General features: G+C 35.2%; 1 protein-coding gene and 10 non-coding genes across 11 annotated transcripts; all 11 read right to left on the bottom strand.

The window, feature by feature from the left end:
* Nucleotides 1–118: 118 nt before the first annotated feature.
* LOC109173069 lies at nt 119–743 on the bottom strand. Its single transcript, XM_019322327.1, has 2 exons — nt 242–743; nt 119–135 (listed from the first exon to the last, which is right to left on the bottom strand). Exons 1-2 carry the CDS (start codon nt 741–743, stop codon nt 119–121), a joined length of 519 nt encoding a protein of 172 aa, XP_019177872.1.
* Nucleotides 744–2,480: 1,737 nt separating this feature from the next.
* TRNAR-CCU lies at nt 2,481–2,551 on the bottom strand. Its single transcript has one exon. It is a non-coding gene; the product is annotated as a tRNA-Arg (tRNA).
* A 5,996-nt stretch (nt 2,552–8,547) lies between these two features.
* Nucleotides 8,548–8,618, bottom strand: TRNAG-CCC. Its single transcript has one exon. It is a non-coding gene; the product is annotated as a tRNA-Gly (tRNA).
* Nucleotides 8,619–9,448: 830 nt separating this feature from the next.
* TRNAG-CCC lies at nt 9,449–9,519 on the bottom strand. The gene has a single exon. It is a non-coding gene; the product is annotated as a tRNA-Gly (tRNA).
* Nucleotides 9,520–9,781: 262 nt separating this feature from the next.
* TRNAG-CCC lies at nt 9,782–9,852 on the bottom strand. Its single transcript has one exon. It is a non-coding gene; the product is annotated as a tRNA-Gly (tRNA).
* A 646-nt stretch (nt 9,853–10,498) lies between these two features.
* On the bottom strand, nt 10,499–10,569 carry TRNAG-ACC. Its single transcript has one exon. It is a non-coding gene; the product is annotated as a tRNA-Gly (tRNA).
* A 1,485-nt stretch (nt 10,570–12,054) lies between these two features.
* Nucleotides 12,055–12,125, bottom strand: TRNAG-CCC. Its single transcript has one exon. It is a non-coding gene; the product is annotated as a tRNA-Gly (tRNA).
* A 1,320-nt stretch (nt 12,126–13,445) lies between these two features.
* Nucleotides 13,446–13,516, bottom strand: TRNAG-CCC. Its single transcript has one exon. It is a non-coding gene; the product is annotated as a tRNA-Gly (tRNA).
* Nucleotides 13,517–13,778: 262 nt separating this feature from the next.
* TRNAG-CCC lies at nt 13,779–13,849 on the bottom strand. Its single transcript has one exon. It is a non-coding gene; the product is annotated as a tRNA-Gly (tRNA).
* Nucleotides 13,850–14,083: 234 nt separating this feature from the next.
* Nucleotides 14,084–14,154, bottom strand: TRNAG-CCC. The gene has a single exon. It is a non-coding gene; the product is annotated as a tRNA-Gly (tRNA).
* Nucleotides 14,155–14,417: 263 nt separating this feature from the next.
* On the bottom strand, nt 14,418–14,488 carry TRNAG-CCC. Its single transcript has one exon. It is a non-coding gene; the product is annotated as a tRNA-Gly (tRNA).
* Nucleotides 14,489–21,613: the final 7,125 nt, after the last annotated feature.

The raw sequence follows: 21,613 nt of genomic DNA, 5'->3' as shown, positions 1-21,613 counted from the left end.
ACAAGGGAAACCCGAGGGAAAGTTGTGAAACTTGTAAAGGTCTTGTGGTCTAACCACTTGACAGAAGAAGCCACTTGGGAAGTAGAGGATGATATGAGAAATCGTTACCCGACGTTGTTCAATCAAGGTACTCGTCTAAGACGCAGAAAGCCCAGGAACATAAAGAACGTCAGACAACCGAAACAGTGTTTAGAAGAGGCTACCGAAGAAGAACCAGTACCAACAATAGGTAAACACTTACCGTCACCAACACGAAGATGATCCGGACCGTTATAGGAGACTGCCGAGGACATCAAAGACGGATCTGGGGTGGCATGTTTTGACGCACCAGTGTCGGGAAACCATTGCTGAGTGCTAACCGAAGCCGTATCGTCCACGGGATACGCAACATGCGGTCTCGGCCCCGGAGCTTCGTACCGGCGATAGCACGAAGTGGCCGAATGGCCCTCGCCGGAGCAGATCTGACACTGGACAGCCCCGGCACCACCTCGACCACGGCCACGCCCTTTGCCACGACCACGGTCGCGGTTGCCACCTCCACGCTGCTGCCCGCCCGAACGGCCTCCACCGCACTGAGCCGCCATGGCGACCGGAGCAGCAGCAACATCACCAGCATCATCGGAACATATAAAAGCCTGCGAAACAAGAAAATCGGATAGCTCGGGCAGAGACACCGTAGCACCCCTTGTTAGCGACGCCACCAAAGGACGATATTCGGACCGCAAGCCCCGGAATATATACATATTCTGATCCTCTATTCTAATTTGAATGGTTTTGCCATTCACAATTTTTATCATATTAAATTTGCAATATTGAAATACTTAAACTTAAGGTTAAAGTACTTTTTAAGGAACTTCAATCTTGATATCAAACAATCGAAATATTTTTTTATCAAAAAAATCTAAATTTGAGTTAATCTAACCAAACTTACCACGTTGATGTTAACTTTAAATCTCTTCCTAAGCTATTGATGCGAACAGATAAGATAGGGACAATGCACATTCGAGGAATTGAACCCCAATCAGTACCGTAGGAAGGTACTATGATACCACTACACTAAATGCGCTTCTTTTCTTGAAAGATAAACTTTGTAAGCTAAATGGTTGTGCCAATCACAATATTTTTGAAATTAAATTTTGCTATACTGAAAAACTTAGACTTAAGGGTGTGTTTGGAAACCTGGAAAATGAGTTCTGGAAATCATTTTCCAAGTTTCCAGTGTTTGGATGTGCCTGGAAAATCAAGTCAACGGAAATCATTTTCCGTTGACTTTGGAAAATAGGCTTGTTTTGGAGGAAAATGACTTCCCCTTTTTTTGGGGGGAAGTCATTTTCCAACTTTTACACCAACATCACACCACCACCAACATCATCAACACCATACCACCATCACCACCACTATTGCCGCCGCCGCCACCACCACTATACCCCCGCCACCATCACACCACCACCACAACCACCACCAACACCGCAACCACTACCACCACCACCACCACCACCATACCGCCGCCACCATCGCCGCCACCACCACCACCACATACCACCGCCACCACACCACCACCACACCACCACCTTCACACCACCGCCGCCACCGCCGCCACCGCCACCACCACCACCACCACCGCAACCACCGTCGCCGCCACCACTACCACCATACCACCACCGCCGCCATCACCACCATACCACCGCAACCACCGCCACTATACCACCGCAACCACCGTCGCCGCCACCACCACCACCACCACCATACGTCCATACCACTACAACCATATATTATTAGTTTTTTTTTTTTTTTTTTGAAAAACTTAGCTATTTTTTATTATATTTAAAATTAATATTATATTATTATATATTATTATACATGTTGTAATATTCTAAATAAAATAATTAAAATGTTTAATTATACAATTCTACTCATTTTCCAGAAAATGAACCAAACACAGAAAAACAGTTTTCTATAATGCAACCAAACACTGGAAAGGAAAATGTTTTTCGGAAAATGACTCATTTTCCAGAAAACGTTTTCCAAAAGTCATTTTCCTGCTTTTCAAACGGACCCTAAGTTTAAAGTAATTTTTAAAGTTTTACTGAGGAACTTCAAACAAGATATCAAACAACTAAAAAATATATATTTTTTTTTATCAATTTTACACCGTGACCAACTAAGCTACTCATGCAAACAGATATGATAAAGACAACGCGCATTCGGGGAATTGAACCTCGATCTGTACCGTGGGAGGGTACTATGATACCACTACACTAAATGCACTTCTTTTTTTGAAAGATAAACTTTGTAAGCTGAATGATTGTGTAGTTCACAATATTTATCAAATAAAATTAGCTATATTGAAAAACTTAAACTTAAGGATAAACAACTTTTTAAGGAACTTCAAACTTGATATCAAACAATCGAAATATTCTTTTATCAAAAAATTTAAATTTGAGTTAATCTAACCATGCGAACATATAAGATAAAGACAATGCACATTCGGGGATTTGAACCCCGATCAATACTGTAGGAGGGTACTATGATACCACTACACTAAATGCGCTTCTTTTCTTAAAAGATAAACTTTGTAATCTGAATGGTTTTGTCATTCACAGTTTTTATCAAATTAAATTTGCTATACTGAAAAACTTAAACTTAAGGTTAAAGTACTTTTTACTGTTTTACTGAGGAATTTCAAACTTGATGTCAAACAACTGAAATATTTTTTTTTATAAAAAAAAATTAAATTTGAGTTAATCTAACAAAACTTACCACATTGATGATAACTTAGAAATCTCTTTCTATTATGAAATCAAATTATTTTTAAAATATATCTTGAAAAGATCTCTCTCTATTGAGGAAATCAATCTTACTTTGTGACCAACTAAGCTACTCATGCGAACAGATATGATAGAGAGAATGCGCATTCAGGGATTTAAACCCCGGCCAGTACCATAGGAGGGTACTATGATACTACTACACTAAATGCGCTTCTTTTCTTGAAAGATAAACTTTGTAAGCTTAATGGTTGTGCCAATCACAATATTTTAGAAATTAAATTTTGCTATACTGAAAAACTTAGACTTAAGTTTAAAGTACTTTTTATAGTTTTACTGAGGAACTTCAAACAAGATATCAAACAACCAATTTTTTTTATTTATTTATTTATTTTTTTTTATCAATTTTACCCCGTGACCAACTAAGCTACTCATGCGAACAGATAAGATAGAGACAATGCACATTCGGTGAAATGAACCCCGGTCAGTACCGTGGGAGGGTACTATAATACCACTACACTAAATACGCTTCTTTTCTTGAAAGATAAACTTTGTAATCTGAATGGTTTTGCCATTCACAATTTTTATCAAATTAAATTTGCTATATTGAAAAACTTAAACTTCGGGTTGCTACATTAAGACCATAGAGCGACCTCTGTAATAAGCACACATCATCCGGCCGTGACGGGTCCTCATAGCCAGGCGGCTGTCGCATGTAGACTGTCTCGGCAAGAGTACCATTAAGAAAGGCGTTGTGAACATCCAACTGCCGAATTACCCAACCGCGAGAGACGGCCAAGGAGAGGAGAAGCCGCACGGTTGTGGGTTTTACAACGGGACTGAAAGTCTTAAAAAAATCCTGTCCTGCGACTTGATTGAACCCCTTAGCCACCAACCGAGCCTTGTGCCGCTCAATTGTGCCATCAGCCTTGCGCTTAGTCCTGAACACCCATTTGCACCCCACAACATTCATGCCAGGCGTGCGACTAACCAGACGCCAAGTGTGATTCTGAAGCAAGGTATTAAACTCAAGATCCATGGCCTCACGCCATTCCGGATACCGAACTGCCTGAGAATAACAAGTCGGCTCAGAGACAGTCATTAGTGCCACATGTTGCGCCGGTCCCAAAGAACGAGTTGCCATAACATGAGACCGAGGCGGAACCGGTTTCACCGTGCGGCGACCTCGCTTGGACGCCTTAGGGGCACCCGGGACTGCCACATCCGGAGCCACGGCAGTCTCGGTGCGGGAATCAGAAGCAGCACCAGCAGCCCCGGAATCCGTGTCCATGTCCGGACGAGGATCCGGCCCAGCAGGGCAAACACCGGAGCTCGCGCCAACCTGAACGGCGCCAACACCCCACGGCTCAACCGGGCGAGAGCGAGAGACCTGAGAAGGTACAGAAGAAGCAAACGGAAAAACGGTTTCATCAAACCGCACATGGCGGCAAATGAATACCTTGTTAGTAGCAAGATCAAAACAACGATAGCCACGAAACGAAGGCGGATAACCAAGAAACACACACGGAGAAGACCGATACTGTAACTTGTTACGATTATACGGGTGCAACAGAGGATAACAGAGACAGCCAAACACGCACAAGAAAGAATACGAAGGACTAGAGCGATGCAAACGATAATGAGGACTATCATTATCCAAAACGCGAGTTGGCATCTTATTAATGAGATAGACCGCAGTCTCAAAGGCATAATCCCAATATCGTTGTGGAACCGAAGCCTGGGCCAAGAGGGCCAAACCCGTTTCCACAACGTGACGATGCCGACGCTCAACTCTACCATTCTGCTCATGGGTATAGGCACAAGATTGCCTATGATTAATACCCAAAGAGACAAAAGTACGGTGCAACCGTTTATACTCTCCCCCTAAATCGGATTGAATAGAGACAATCTTACGACCATATGAACGCTCAACTAGTGACCGAAACTGCTCGAAGATAGCATACACATCAGTTTTCAAACGCATAGGATAAAACCATACATAGCGTGTGTAGTCATCAACAAACAAAACAAAATAACGAAAGCCATTGACAGAAAGAAAAGGCGCTGGGCCCCAAATATCAGTATATATAAGCTCTAAAACATGCGACGTAGTAGTATTGACACGAGGCATGGGAAACATACAAGCACGACACAACTCCGAACTATCACTAAAACTAGACTGAATAGAACACGAATTTAATATCTGCCGCAAGACACGCGGATGAGGGTGACCCAACCGACCATGCCACACCTCAGAGGAGACACGAGAGGCCACAAACGCAGCGGGACTTGAACGAGAGACAGGCCAAGAATAGAGACCTCCCGAAGCCGGTCCTCTATACAAAACTTCCCTGGTTGAACGATCATTCACAAAGAAACAATCAGGGTGAAACTCAAAAAAGACATTATTATCACGAGCAAACCGTTGCACAGACAACAAAGATGCAGAAAGCCCAGGAACATAAAGAACATCAGACAACCGAAACAGTGTTTTAGAAGCGGCTACCGAAGATGAACCAGTACTAACAATAGGTAAACACTTACCGTCACCAACCCGAAGATGATCCGGACCATTATAGGAGACCGCCGAGGACATTAAAGATGGATCCGGAGTGGCACGACCTTATCTTGACGAAGCCATGCACTCCGAGCGGCGGACGACAAGGCCGACGAGGTCACGGCGGCAGCATCCCCCTCGGCAGGCGGTACAGTAAGGGCAGTAAACGGAGGGCACACGGACGTTCCATCGACAAAACCCAACAACCCTTGGCCATCCAGGAACGAAAGAAGCTGAGTACGCCAGAATAAAAAATTGCGGGATGTCAACTTGATGGAAACGAAGTGATGAGCCGAAGAAAACGACACCCCGGACTGCAGGGGTGCCACAAGCGCGGCCTCAAAAACAGTCCGTTCAGAACTTCCAACAGAACCGCCATCAGAACCGAGGTGCGCCATAGAGAGAGAAAAAAAAACCTGCTGATACCAGTTGAGGATATAATATTTCTGAATGATCAAATAATAAGTCTGTACAGGAATATATATAGTAGCGAATAGTAAACCTAATACAAGACGAATACTAGTAACAATAGATAACAAATACTAATGATAATAGAGTCCTAATATAAACAAACTTACCACGTTGATGATAACTTAGAAATCTGTTTCTATTATGAAATCAAATTATTTTTAAAATATATCTTGAAAAGATCTCTCTCTATTGAGGAAATCAATTTTACCCTGTGACCAACTAAGCTACTCATGCGAACAGAAATGATAGAGAGAATGCGCATTCGGGGATTTAAACCCCGGTCAGTACCATAGGAGGGTACTATGATACTACTACACTAAATGCGCTTCTTTTGTTGAAAGATAAACTTTGTAAGCTGAATGGTTGTGCCAATCACAATATTTTTGATATTAAATTTTGCTATACTGAAAAACTTAGACTTAAGTTTAATGTACTTTTTAAAGTTTTACTGAGGAACTTTAAACAAGATATCATACAACCCTTTTTTTTTTATTATCAATTTTAATGTATTTTTTTTTATACATTTTACCCCGTGACCAACTAAGCTACTCATGCGAATAGATAAGATGAATGGTTGTGTCATTCACAATTTTTATCAAATTAAATTAGCTATATTGAAAAACTTAAACTTAAGGTTAAAGTACTTTTTAAGGAACTTCAAACTTGATATCAAACAATCGAAATATTTTTTTATCAAAAAATTTAAGTTTGAGTTAATCTAATCAAGTTGATGATAACTAACAAATCTCTTCCTAAGCTACTCAGGCGGACAGATAAGATAGAGACAATGCGCATTCGGGGAATTAAATCCCGGTCAGTACCGTGGGAGGGTACTATGATACCACTACACTAAATGCTCTTCATTTCTTGAAAGATAAATTTTGTAAGCTGAATGGTTGTGTCATTCACAATTTTTATCAAATTAAATTAGCTATATTGAAAAACTTAAACTTAAGGTTAAAGTACTTTTTAAGGAACTTCAAACTTGATATCAAACAATCAAAATATTTTTTTATCAAAAAATTTAAGTTTGAGTTAATCTAACCAAACTTACCATGTTGATTATAACTAACAAATCTCTTCCTAAGCTACTCATGCGAACAGATAAGATTGAGACAATGCGCATTCGAGGAATTGAACCCCGGTCAGTACCGTGGGAGGGTACTATGACATCACTACACTAAATGCACTTCTTTTCTTGAAAGATAAACTTTGTAATCTGAATGGTTTTGTCATTCACAGTTTTTATCAAATTAAATTTGCTATACTGAAAAACTTAAACTTAAGGTTAAAGTACTTTTTACTGTTTTACTGAGGAACTTCAAACTTGATGTCAAACAACTGAAATATTTTTTTTATCAAAAAAATTTAAATTTGAGTTAATCTAAACAAACTTACCACGTTGATGATAACTTAGAAATCTGTTTCTATTATGAAATCAAATTATTTTTAAAATATATCTTGAAAAGATCTCTCTCTATTGAGCAAATCAATCTTACCCTGTGACCAACTAAGCTACTCATGCGAACAGATATGATAGAGAGAATGCGCATTCGGGGATTTAAACCCCGGTCAGTACCATAGGAGGGTACTATGATACTACTACACTAAATGCGCTTCTTTTGTTGAAAGATAAACTTTGTAAGCTGAATGGTTGTGCCAATCACAATATTTTTGATATTAAATTTTGCTATACTGAAAAACTTAGACTTAAGTTTAATGTACTTTTTAAAGTTTTACTGAGGAACTTCAAACAAGATATCAAACAACCCCCTTTTTTTTTATTATCAATTTTAATGTACTTTTTTTTTTTTTTTTTTTTTTTTTTTTTTTTTTTTTTCTTTTTTATACATTTTACCCCGTGACCAACTAAGCTACTCATGCGAATAGATAATCTGAATGGTTGTGTCATTCACAATTTTTATCAAATTAAATTAGCTATATTGAAAAACTTAAACTTAAGGTTAAAGTACTTTTTAAGGAACTTCAAACTTGATATCAAACAATCGAAATATTTTTTTATCAAAAAATTTAAGTTTGAGTTAATCTAACCAAGTTGATGATAACTAACAAATCTCTTCCTAAGCTACTCATGCGGACAGAAAAGATAGAGACAATACGCATTCGAGGAATTGAACCCCAATCAGTACCGTGGGAGGGTATTATGATACCACTACACTAAATGCAATTCTTTTCTTGAAAGATAAATTTTGTAAGCTGAATGGTTGTGTCATTCACAATTTTTATCAAATTAAATTAGCTATATTGAAAAACTTAAACTTAAAGGTTAAAGTACTTTTTAAGGAACTTCAAACTTGATATCAAACAATCGAAATATTTTTTTATCAAAAAATTTAAGTTTGAGTTAATCTAACCAAACTTTAAAAGTAGATGATAACTAACAAATCTCTTCCAAAGCTACTCATGCGAACAGATAAGATAGATACAATGTGCATTCGGGGAATTTTACCCCGGTCAGTACCGTGGGAGGGTACTATGATACCACTACACTAAATGCGCTTCTTTTCTTGAAAGATAAACTTTGTAAGCTGAATGGTTGTGTCATTCACAATTCTTATCAAATTAAATTTGCTATATTGAAAAACTTAAACCTAAGGTTAAAGTACTTTTTAAGGAACTTCAAACTTGAAATCAAACATTCGAAATATTTTTTTATCAAAATAATTTAAATTTGAGTTAATCTAACTAAATCTCTTGCTAAGCTACTCATGCGAACAGATAATATAGAGACAATGCGCATTCGGGGAATTTAACCCCGATCAGTACCGTGGGAGGGTACTATGATACCACTACACTAAATGCGCTTCTTTACTTAAAAGATAAACTTTCAAATTTGAATGGTTTTGCCATTCACAATTTTTATCATATTAAATTTGCAATAATGAAAAACTTAAACTTAAAAATTTGAATTTGAGTTAATCTAAACAAACTTACCACGTTGATGTTAACTTACGAATCTCTTCTTAAGCTACTCATGCAAACAGATAAGATAGAGACAATGCACATTCGAGGAATTGAACACCGATCAGTACCGTGGGAGGGTACTATGATACCACTACACAAAATGCGCTTCTTTACTTAAAAGATAAACTTTCTAATTTGAATGGTTTTCCCATTCACAATTTTTATCATATTAAATTTGCAATATTGAAAAACTTAAACTTAAGGTTAAAGTACTTTTTATGGAACCTCAAACTTGATATCAAACAATCGAAATATTTTTTTATCAAAAAAATTTAAATTTGAGTTACTCTAACTCATTTACTTACCACGTTGATGTTAACTTACAAATCTCTTCCTAAGCTACTCATGCGAACAGATAAGATAGAGACAATGCACATTCGTGGAATTGAACCCTGATCAGTACCGTGGGATGGTACTATGATACCACTACACTAAATGCGCTTCTTTTCTTTAAAGATAAAATTTGTAAGCTGAATGGTTGTGCCAATCACAATATTTTTGAAATTAAATTTTGGTATACTGAAAAACTTAGACTTAAGTTTAAAGTAATTTTAAAAGTTTTAATGAGGAACTTCAAACAAGATATCAAACAACCAAAATATTTTTTTTTTAATCTATTTTACCCCATGACCAACTAAGCTACTAATACGAACAGATAAGATAGAGACAATGCGCATTCGGGGAATTGAACTTCGGTCAGTACCGTGGGAGGGTACTATGATACCACTACACTAAATGCGCTTCTTTACTTAAAAGATAAACTTTGTAACCTGAATGGTTTTGCCATTCACAATTTTTATCAAATTATATTTGCTATATTGAAAAACTTAAACTTAAGGTTAAAGTACTTTTTTAAGGAACTTCAAACTTGATATCAAACAATCGAAATATTTTTTTATCAAAAAAATTTAAATTTGAGTTAATATAACCAAACGTACCAAGTTGATGATAACTAACAAATCTTTTTCTAAGCTACTCGTGCGAACAGATAAGATAGAGACAATGCGCATTCGGGGAATTAAACCCCGGTCAGTACCGTGGGAGGGTACTATGATACCACTACACTAAATGCACTTCTTTACTTGAAAGATAAACTTTGTAATCTGAATGGTTTTGTCATTTACAGTTTTTATCAAATTAAATTTGCTATACTGAAAAATTTAAACTTAAGGTTAAAGTACTTTTTACTGAGGAACTTCAAACTTGATGTCAAACAACTGAAATATTTTTTTTTATCAAAAAAAATTAAATTTGAGTTAATCTAAACAAACTTACCACGTTGATGATAACTTAGAAATCTCTTTCTATTCTGAAATCAAATTATTTTTAAAATATATCTTGAAAAGATCTCTCTCTATTGAGGAAATCAATCTTACCCTGTGACCGACTAAGCTACTCATGCGAACCGATATGATAGAGAGAATGCGCATTCGGAGATTTAAACCCCGGTCAGTACCATAGGAGGGTACTATGATACTACTACACTAAATGCGGTTCTTTTCTTGAAAGATAAACTTTGTAAGCTGAATGGTTGTGCAAATCACAATATTTTTGATATTAAATTTTGCTATACTGAAAAACTTAGACTTAAGGTTAAAGTACTTTTTAAAGTTTTACTGAGGAACTCCAAACAAGATATCAAACAATTTTTTTTTCTTTTTTATCAATTTTACCCCGTGACCAACTAAGCTACTCATGCAAACAGATAAGATAGAGACAATGCGCATTCGAGGAATTGAACCCCGGTCAGTACCGTGGTAGGGTACTATGATACCACTACACTAAATGCGCTTATTTACTTTAAAGATAAACTTTCTAATTTGAATGGTTTTGCCATTCACAATTTTTATCATATTAAATTTGCAATATTGAAGAACTTAAAACTTAAGGTTAAAGTACTTTTTAAGGAACCTCAAACTTGATATCAAACAATCGAAATATTTTTTTATCAAAAAAATTCATGCGAACAGATAAGATAGAGACAATGCACATTTGAGGAATTGAACCCCGATCAATACCGTGGGAAGGTACTATGATACCACTACACTAAATGAACTTCATTTCTTGAAAGATAAACTTTGTAAGCTGAATGGTTGTGCCAATCACAATATTTTTGAAATTAAATTTTGCTATACTGAAAAACTTAGACTTAAGTTTAAAGTAATTTTTAAAGTTTTACTGAGGAACTTCAAACAAGATATCAAACAACCAAAATATTTTTTTTTTTATCTATTTTACCCCATGACCAACTAAGCCACTAATGCGAACAGATAAGATAGAGACAATGCGCATTCGAGGAATTGAACCCCAATCAGTACCATGGGAGGGTACTATGATACCACTACACTAAATGCGCTTCTTTTCTTGAAAGATAAACTTTGTAATTTGAATGGTTTTGCCATTCACAATTTTTATCAAATTAAATTTGCTATATTGAAAAACTTAAACTTAAGGTTAAAGTACTTTTTTAAGAAACTTCAAACTTGATATCCAACAATCGAAATATTTTTTTATCAAAAAAATTTAAATTTGAGCTAATCTAACCAAACGTACCAAGTTGATGATAACTAACAAATCTCTTCCTAAGCTACTCATGCGAACAGATATTATAGTGACAATGCGCATTCAGGGAATTAAACCCCGGTCAGTACCGTGGGATGGTACTATTATACCACTACACTAAATGCGCTTCTTTACTTAAAAGATAAACTTTCTAATCTGAATGGTTTTGCCATTCACAAATTTTATCAAATTAAATTTCCAATATTGAAAAACTTAAACTTAAGGTTAAAGTACTTTTTAAGGAACATCAAACTTGATATCAAACAATCGAAATATTTTTTTATCAAAAAATTTAGGTTTGAGTTAATCTAACCAAACTTACCAAGTTGATTATAACTAACAAATCTCTTCCTAAGCTACTCCTGCAAATAGATAAGATTGAGACAATGCGCATTCGAGGAATTGAACCCCGGTCAGTACCGTGGGAGGGTACTATGACATCACTACACTAAATGCACTTCTTTTCTTGAAAGATAAACTTTGTAATCTGAATGGTTTTGTCATTCACAGATTTTATCAAATTAAATTTGCTATACTGAAAAACTTAAACTTAAGGTTAAAGTACTTTTTACTGAGGAACTTCAAACTTGATGTTAAACAACTGAAATATTTTTTGAAATCATATTATTTTTAAAATATCTCTCTCTATTGAGGAAATCAATCTTATCCTGTGACCAACTAAGCTATTCATGCGAACAGATATAATAGAGACAATGCGCATTCGGAGAATTGAACCCCGGTCAGTATCGTGGGAGGGTACTATGATACCACTACACTAAATGCGCTTCTTTTCATGAAAGATAAACTTTGTAGTCTGAATGGTTTTGCCATTCACAATTTTTATCAAATTAAATTTGCTATATTGAAAAACTTAAACTTAAGGTTAAACTACTTTTTAAGGAACTTCAAACTTGATATCAAACAATCGAAATATTTTTTTATACTAAAAATTTAAATTTGAGTTAATCTAACCAAACGTACCAAGTTGATGATAACTAAAAAATCTCTTGCTAAGCTACTCATGCAAACAGATAAGATAGAGACAATGCATATTCGGGGAATTGAACCCCGGTCTGAACCGTGGGAGGGTACTATGATACCACAACACTAAATGCACTTCTTTTCTTGAAAGATAAACTTTGTAATCTGAATGGTTGTGTCAATCACAATTTTTATCAAATTAAATTAGCTATATTGAAAAACTAAAACTTAAGGTTAAAGTACTTTTTAAGGAACTTCGAACTTGATATCAAACAATCGAAATATTTTTTTATCAAAAAATTTAAGTTTGAGTTAATCTAACCAAACTTACCAAGTTGATGACAAATCTCTTCCTAAGCTACTCTTGCGAATAGATAAGATAGAGACAATGCGTATTCGGGGAATTGAACCCCGGTCAGTACCGTGGGAGGGTACTATGATACAATTACACTAAATGCGCTTCTTTTCTTGAAAGATAAACTTTGTAATCTGAATGGTTTTGTCATTCACAGTTTTTATCAAATTGAATTTGCTATACTGAAAAACTTAAACTTATGATTAAAGTAATTTAGACTGTTTTACTGAGGAACTTCAAACTAGATGTCAAACAACTGAAATATTTTTTTTATCAAAAAAAATTAAATTTGAGTTAATCTAACCAAACTTACCACGTTGATGATAACTTAGAAATCTCTTTTTATTATGAAATCAAATTATTTTTAAAATATATCTTGAAAAGATCTCTCTCTATTTAGGAAATCAATCTTACCCTGTGACCGACTAAGCTACTCATGCGAACAGATATGATAGAGAGAATGCGCATTCGGGGATTTAAACCCCGGTCAGTACCATAGGAGGGTACTATGATACTACTACACTAAATGCGGTTCTTTTCTAGAAAGATAAACTTTGTAAGCTGAATGGTTGTGCCAATCACAATATTCACAATATTTTGGATATTAAATTTTGCTATACTGAAAAACTTAAACTTAAGTTTAAAGTACTTATTAAAGTTTTACTGAGGAACTTCAAACAAGATATCAAACAATTGTTTTTATTTTTTTTTATCAATTTTACCCCGTGACCAACTAAGCTACTCATGCGAACAGATAAGATAGAGACAATGCGCATTCGGGGAATTGAACCCCGGTCAGTACCGTGGGAGGGTACTATGATACAACTACACTAAATGCGCTTCTTTACTTAAAAGATAAACTTTGTAATCTGAATGGTTTTGCCATTCACAATTTTTATCAAATTATATTTGCTATATTGAAAAACTTAAACTTAAGGTTAAAGTACTTTTTTAAGGAACTTCAAACTTGATATCAAACAATCGAAATATTTTTTTATCAAAAAAATTTAAATTTGAGTTAATATAACCAAACGTACCAAGTTGATGATAACTAACAAATCTTTTCCTAAGCTACTCGTGCGAACAGATAAGATAGAGACAATGCGCATTCGGGGAATTGAACCCCGATCAGTACCGTGGGAGGGTACTATGATACCACTACACTAAATGCGCTTCTTTTCTTGAAAGATAAACTTTTTAAGCTGAAATGTTGTGCCAATCACAATATTTTTGAAATTAAATTTTGCTATACTGAAAAACTTAGACTTAAGTTTTAAAGTAATTTTTAAAGTTTTACTGAGGAACTTCAAACAAGATATCAAACAACCAAAATATATATATATTTTTTTATCTATTTTACCCCATGACCAACTAAGCTACTAATGCAAACAGATAAGATAGAGACAATGCGCATTCGGGGAATTGAACCCCGATCAGTACCGTGGGAGGGTACTATGATACCACTACACTAAATGCGCTTCTTTTCTTGAAAGATAAACTTTGTAATCTGAATGGTTTTGCCATTCACAATTTTTATCAAATTAAATTTGCTATATTGAAAAACTTAAATGTAAGGTTAAAGTACTTTTTTAAGGAACTTCAAACTTGATTTCAAACAATCGAAATATTTTTTTTATCAAAAAAATTTAAATTTGAGTTAATATAACCAAACGTACCAAGTTGATGATAACTAACAAATCTCTTCCTAAGCTACTCATGCGAACAAATAAGATAGAGACAATGCGCATTCGGGGAATTGAACCCCGGTCAGTACCGTGGGAGGGTACTATGATACCACTACACTAAATGTGCTTCTTTTCTTGAAAGATAAACTTTGTAATCTGAATGGTTTTGTCATTTATAGTTTTTATCAAATTAAATTTGCTATACAGAAAAATTTAAACTTAAGGTTAAAGTACTTTTTACTGTTTTACTGAGGAACTTCAAACTTGATGTCAAACAACTGAAATATTTTTTTTATCAAAAAAAATTATATTTGAGTTAATCTAAACAAACTTACCACGTTGATGATAACTTAGAAATCTCTTTCTATTCTGAAATCAAATTATTTTTTGTTATAAATAGTAATGATTGTGGACATTATTGTGTAACGGTTTCCTTTATGTCTCCATTATTGTATTCCGTTACACTTGTTATTATATATATGTCATTCTAATGTAATGATCATAGGTGTGGTATAAAGGAATAAGAAACCCTCTATTTTGTCTCTACTCTTCTTCTTGTTCTTACTGTTCTTCACGAGCTAAAGGCCTGCAAACAAACTTGCAATACAACACGTTATCAGCACGCTCAATCCAGGTGAACGGTAACTTTTATGAGTTTTTTATGCCTTATTATTTTCCGGATGCCTCAAAATCATATGTGTTTATGCTTTATGCATTTTTGAATTTATGAAAACTTGATCATATGATTATATATTTTTGATAATATACTTCTGCATCCGTAAGTATATACTTACTGTGAATATGTATATCATGAATGAATAAGTTTACTCTGCAAATACATATATTTCGTAGCAATGAACCAAAAATATTGATGTTGATGAATATTTGATGAGGAACCAAAATTTTTTGGCCTATGCTTATATGTGACTTCATATCAAATATGCGTACAATTTTTCTTGCAATATCTAAAATTCTAGTTGCTAGATGTACTAAGTCTGGAATTTTGCATATGATATATATTTTTTTTTCCGGAAAAATTGTATTGCTTTCAATATATACACTATTTTTTACATACTGGCATGAAAAATATGATTGATTAATTATTTTTGGTATGATAATTCGTTTAGTACAATGAGAAATTGTTTAGAATGTGTTTTTTTCATACCTTTCTTCCCCCTCCATCGCCGTCGCGCCTGTCATCTGAGCCACGTCGGAGGTGTTGCAGCGGCGGCATGGGGCGGCTATTTTTTTGCGGCGGCTGTCCAGCAGTCCAGCCCCTGTTTTTAGAAGTGATCGGAGAGGGACAAAAATAGATCCTATTTTTTTTTTCGGCCGATCGTCCCCCATTTTTTTCTGATCTGCACCATCATCGCATGGTGGGCTGTGAGGATGGCCCTATGGGTGGCCGCGGTAGAGGCGAGCGGCGGCTATTACGAAGATCGTGGCCGCGTTACTGACGACCGGTGGTGGTCTGCGGCAAGGGCGGCGATCAATAATGGCGGTTGGCGGAGGTCTCTTCGTTTTATCGAAACCGTTTGCGTAAATACAAGCCCCATAATGCCAGAAGCGTTATTAATTTCGCGTTGTTTACGGATGATTTTTGCTTTTATTCCTAAAAAAAAAAACAAAACAACGCCAGAAGCGTTAATTCCTACTTAGGATTTGGATTGGACCACCTTTAAAATAAATGGACCATCTTTATTTTTGAACCCTTCTTACATAAAAATCCTAAGTCCCATATTTTTTTTATAAAATATGTTTTTTCCTTGGTCCTCATTAAAACTATTTTCGGTAGAAAATAGTTGCTCTTGAAAAAAGAGAATTCACTGAGCTCGCACTCAATGGAAGAAATTTCTTTATTTGGGTGTTTGATGTCGGAATATATCTTGCATCTATAAAACTGCCAAACACCATCAAAGAGGCATCTACGAGTATTGAGGCCCAGAAGGCAATACCACTCATTTTTCTTCGTCACCACCTTAACCATGACCTCATACAATGAATATTCAATCTCTATTCCATGCCTTCGAGCATGCTTCTGCTTGAACGATTCTTTCATATCTGAATGCAAATATACCATATAGTGGATCGTTCTTAAGCATTATCTTGATACCCATTTTTTCTCTCAATTATATTGTGGGCTGTTTTTGGAATAATAAAATATTCCTAATAATTCTTGTAGCTTATGCCATATGCTTTTGCATCTCGTCGATGCGCATGCATAGAATTAGAGAGCTTAATTAAAATACATAATATTGTGACACTTTCTTGATGTGACCACCAAATACATTGTATGGTCGGTGCACTTGTTGTCAAGTGTCAAATTTTTGTTGTGTCACAAATTGCTATCTCATGCCTTACAGGGATGTGAGTCATCACAAAAGAGCATTTACTGATTTGCTCTTGATGGTAGCAATTGTTTGCTATACGCCATATATTTTAAGATTTATTATAAATCTTACTAGAAGCTTTGCCCGGATGGCAAATCAAAGCCACTGTTTATTATGGGACAATCCCTGAAGGATCATTTTAATCAACAAGTGGTCATAGTCTGAATTCTAAATATAGTTTTGCCTAGAAGGTAAATCAAGAGCACTATTTTTATTTGTCACCCGTTATCTTGCCCCAACCCTCGATTATAGATATTTGATCTAAAAGGATTTATAGACCCTAAGTCAATCCCTGAAGGATATTTGGTGTATGCGGGTCTTATTGTCAATGGTCGTATTGTACTCCAGTAGTAGTACATGACAAAATTATGCTAAGTGTTTGGTCATTGGACTATTTTTTAATAAGGTCTGGAAGACCCTGAATGTGGATTGATCTTTAAGGTGACTAATGACTCATGAATGAAGTTTGCAACTTCTATTTATAATGCTATGCTACTCTCCAAAAGTCAATATTGACTCACATCATGTTGGTTTGCCTGAAGCAAACAAGTTGTGATTTTTTTTTACACATAGTAATCACTGCCTGAAAATTCTGACCGGCGCAGTTTGAAAATTAAATTCGTGAAAAATACTTGTTGAACTCCTTTTGGCATGAAATTTTTTCTGGAGAACCTAGACTCGTGATATTTGATGTCTGTAAAAATATTTTGTTAAAAATATGCTTTGGTTATTCCAGAAAAATTTGTAAAGTTTTGGCAGTGTGTTGCCAATTATTTTTCTGCCTGGAGCAATGTTGTGAAAAATTTCAGAAAAAATACTTTCACACCTTGGATTGACATGAAAATTTTTATGTACGTTCTAGACTTACTGAACTACATATCTGCCAAATTTTGTGTCAAAATGTGTTACCTTTTTCCCCAGAAAATTCTGCAATCCAGGTCAAAATTCTGAAAATTTTCTGCCGTTTTCAGCTTGTATATCTTGCTATTTTGTGATGTTTTCATGCTGAGATATGAAACTATGAAATAAAATGAGAGTTTGCTTGGAAAAGTGCTGTTTTTGACGCCCCGAAATAGGAATGAATGGGCCCGGCAGCGAACATGTGCTCATTATTATTCGGCGAACGGTACTTCTCTCATTTTTCTAATTTATGAATTAATAAACAATATCTCTTGTCATGTCATGCCTTGTGTGTACCAAACATGATATTCTTTATTTAATGGATATGCATGACTCAATTGAGTGTTTGGTGTCCAAGACATAAGGGACAATTATATCACATGTTGCATGTGCTTCTCTTTAATTGACAACATTTAGCATATAATCTCTTGATTATGTTCACATAAGAGATTTTGTTATTTATCTTGTTGGCAATTTATGATTTGCTATAGGCCATAGCTATTGAGATTTATCACCCAACTTATAAGTGGGAAAATAGCATGAATTCTCAATATGGTTAGGTTGCACCTGTCGTTGCTAAACCTTAGCTTGCATGTGATAATAGTTAAAGGCTATGACATGTTTACAGTGCTAGTTTCTGCTATAGAAACTTTTTGACATGAGATTTGGGCATATGATATTTAAATTTATAGCCCTCATTATTTTGTATATTTATTTGCCCTGAAGGTAGATTAAGGATTTTAATTCTCTAAGTCATCCTTTTAGGATGAATCTTGACAATGAATTCTTGACCAAAAATGGTCAACCTATCCCATCAATCCCCGAAGGATTGTTTGACGTTACTATGAGTCAAATTCTTTTTATCCAAGTCTAACTCAATGCATATCACAAATCAATCCCTCAAGGATTGCTATACCCCCTTTTTCACCTAGTACGTGATTTCAGAAGTAACATTTTCCTATCTGCGTTATTTTATTTGCGCAGTCTATTTTATATCACCACCACAACTTACCTCTAAAAGGGCTATCAAAGAAACCTCCGTCTATTGATTAAATACAGAAAGCCCATGATAGGGGATCAATACATATAATTGGGTACGTTGACTGCATTCCTAATGAAGATTGTTTCTCGGCATTAGGGGGAGATAATATACTACTCCGTAGCTTTTTGGAATGCCAAGAAATTTCATAAGGATAAAAACATCTTCATTATTTAAATCCATGTACTAGTTAGATTGAACTGGAAGTTCAAAAGATAATCTATTTGCGATTTTAGCAAATAATCTGCCGAATACATCTATTGATCATAATGATCATAAAAGAAGTGACTGGGTCCTATATCCTTGGACCAAACATATCTATTGATACTCCTTGACACCAGAAGTGTAGGAGACCTATCGGTGAAAGAGATATGAATCATAATACTAGATCTAGTAAAGAAATATTGTCACTCTTGAAATAGTTTGAATAATTATGTCCTGCAGACGTTCGTCCAGATGACGAAAAACCCTGGTAAGACTTATAGGTGCACCAAACAAACGTAATACTAGGGATGCGGAACGACCAGATCAAAATATCTTTGGGAAATGTTTAGAATCTGGTTGTTTTAGAAATTGCCATTACTTTTACAAATATGGGAGTTTTACAAAAAAGTTATAGTTGTCGACAACACAATTGCTATTACAAATTGCTCGTTATATAATCTGGATCCAGAGTTAAGCACCAGAAGTGCCATGACTATTTAATATATAAAGGAGCAATTAAGGCATAGCTCGACTCGCTAAAATGAATAAATTTTCTTTATAACAATACACCATTTGAGTGTTAACCCTGAAGGTTACAAATGGGTGTGTGCATGAAAGAGAAATAAGAATAATGAGGTGATAAAGCGAGTTTGTAGCCTATGGGTTCACGCAGAGACCCTTAATTGATTTTAATCAAATATAATCTCCCACGGTAAATGGCATTAAGTTCCGCTACATAATACAATTGGCAGAATAATAAATTTAGATATGCAGTTAAATTTATCTTGAGAAATCCCTGATGGATTCATAATTCTCATTTTTAAGTATTATTATGTGTCATTATCTACTCTTTAAAGGGTTGCGAATGGAGTTAATATCCTCATTGAAGGAATAATATGTACCATTGTGTGCTCGATAAAGGGTTGATATTGAACTTATTTATTATTTATTATCTCAGTCAAGATTGATGGTGTAAACATCAATGAAAGATATAAAGAGCTTGATGATGTCAGTTCATGTTTAAAGACTGAGACTTTTGAAACAAAAAGCTTGTGAAAGCTATAAGTATTATCTCGACTTGAAGATCGAGTTTTTCTTTACAGTTTTTTTTATACACCAGTCAGCCTACATCTAAAAATGCTTTTTCATATGTCTATATGCATATAAGTGTCATGTTTTATCAAACTAAAGGTTGCCTAATAATCTCTTGAAGTAGATAAGGAACCTTTTGACTCGAAGTCCCTTACTTCATTATCATTGGAGCACCATTATAGAACCAGAAGTTCCATAACCGCAACATATTTGCGATAAAATTGCTAGCAAAATCTAGTGTTCCCCCTACAAATGAAGTACTTGAATAATGATTAACATATCCTCCAGTATCTTCGAGATACAAAGACATGACATTTATGTAAGAAACCATGATACGGTTTTAATAGGCTACTTGGGTACTGGCTGTTTTGTTTGATCCCTGCAATGCCAAGTCCAAACTGGTTATACAATGAATTTCCTTAAATGTTCAAAATGAGGACAATAACACTTGTGTTGCACAAATGTTATATTAGCTCTAGAAGAGCCATAAGATTATTGTACACTACTCTAAGTGACAATCCAGAAGATTTGTCCAATCCATCTCTTCAAAATTTGAAATATATGTAGAACTTGAAGATTGTTATCTTCAGGGGGAGACTGGAAGTACATTTACTCGAATCAATCCGGAAGATTGAACATTGAACGTAAAATCCTGAAGATTAAGTCATAAAAGACTAACAATTGCGCAGTATTTGCAACACATAAATACATAAATATCATGTACTCTTTTCCTCACTAGTTTTCTCCCATTGGGTTTTCTAGTGTGGTTTTTAACGAGGCATGAGTATGATATAGTAATGACAATGAGGAAAAGTTGCAAAATAATTGCTTAAATGGACAAACCCCAAAATCCTGAAGATTATGCGGTTTGCGCCCTGAAGGCTTATGGTTGTACTCTTTTTCCCTTAACTAAGTTTTTCCCACAGGGTTTTTTTAAGTTAAGGTTTTTAATGAGGCGACCAAATACAATATATGTTTTTATATATATCATGTACTCTTTTCTTCAACTAGGTTTTTCCCACGTGGTTTTCCGAGTGAAGTTTTTAATGAGGCATGAATATATTTTCTATTGTACTCTTTTCTTGTCTAGGTTTTTCCCACAGGGTTTTCCTAGAAAGTTTTTAACGATGCTAGATCATCGACAAATAATGTCCAAGGGGGGAGTGTTATAAATAGTAATGATTGTGGACATTATTGTGTAACGGTTTCCTTTATGTCTCTATTATTGTATTCCGTTACACTTGTTATTATATATATGTCATTCTAATGTAATGATCATAGGTGTGGTATAAAGGAATAAGAAACCCTCTATTTTGTCTCTACTCTTCTTCTTGTTCTTACTGTTCTTCACGACCTAAAGGCCTGCAAACAAACTTGCAATACAACATTTTTAAAATATATCTTGAAAAGATCTCTCTCTATTGAGGAAATCAATCTTACCCTGTGACCGACTAAGCTACTCATGCGAACAGATATGATAGAGAGAATGCGCATTCGGGGATTTAAACCCCGGTCAGTACCATAGGAGGGTACTATGATACAACTACACTAAATGCGCTTCTTTTCTTGAAAGATAAACTTTGTAGTCTGAATGGTTTTGCCATTCACAATTTTTATCAAATTAAAT

This window comes from Ipomoea nil, unplaced genomic scaffold (genome assembly GCF_001879475.1).
Source record: "Ipomoea nil cultivar Tokyo-kokei standard unplaced genomic scaffold, Asagao_1.1 scaffold0465, whole genome shotgun sequence".
In the NCBI taxonomy this organism is placed as follows: domain Eukaryota; kingdom Viridiplantae; phylum Streptophyta; class Magnoliopsida; order Solanales; family Convolvulaceae; genus Ipomoea; species Ipomoea nil.
This window is presented reverse-complemented; position numbering and strand designations above follow the sequence as displayed.

What these genes read in the sequence shown, in the direction of transcription:
- LOC109173069 (XM_019322327.1), bottom strand. Translation starts at nt 743, where the DNA reads ATGTATATATTCCGGGGCTTGCGGTCCGAATATCGTCCTTTGGTGGCG.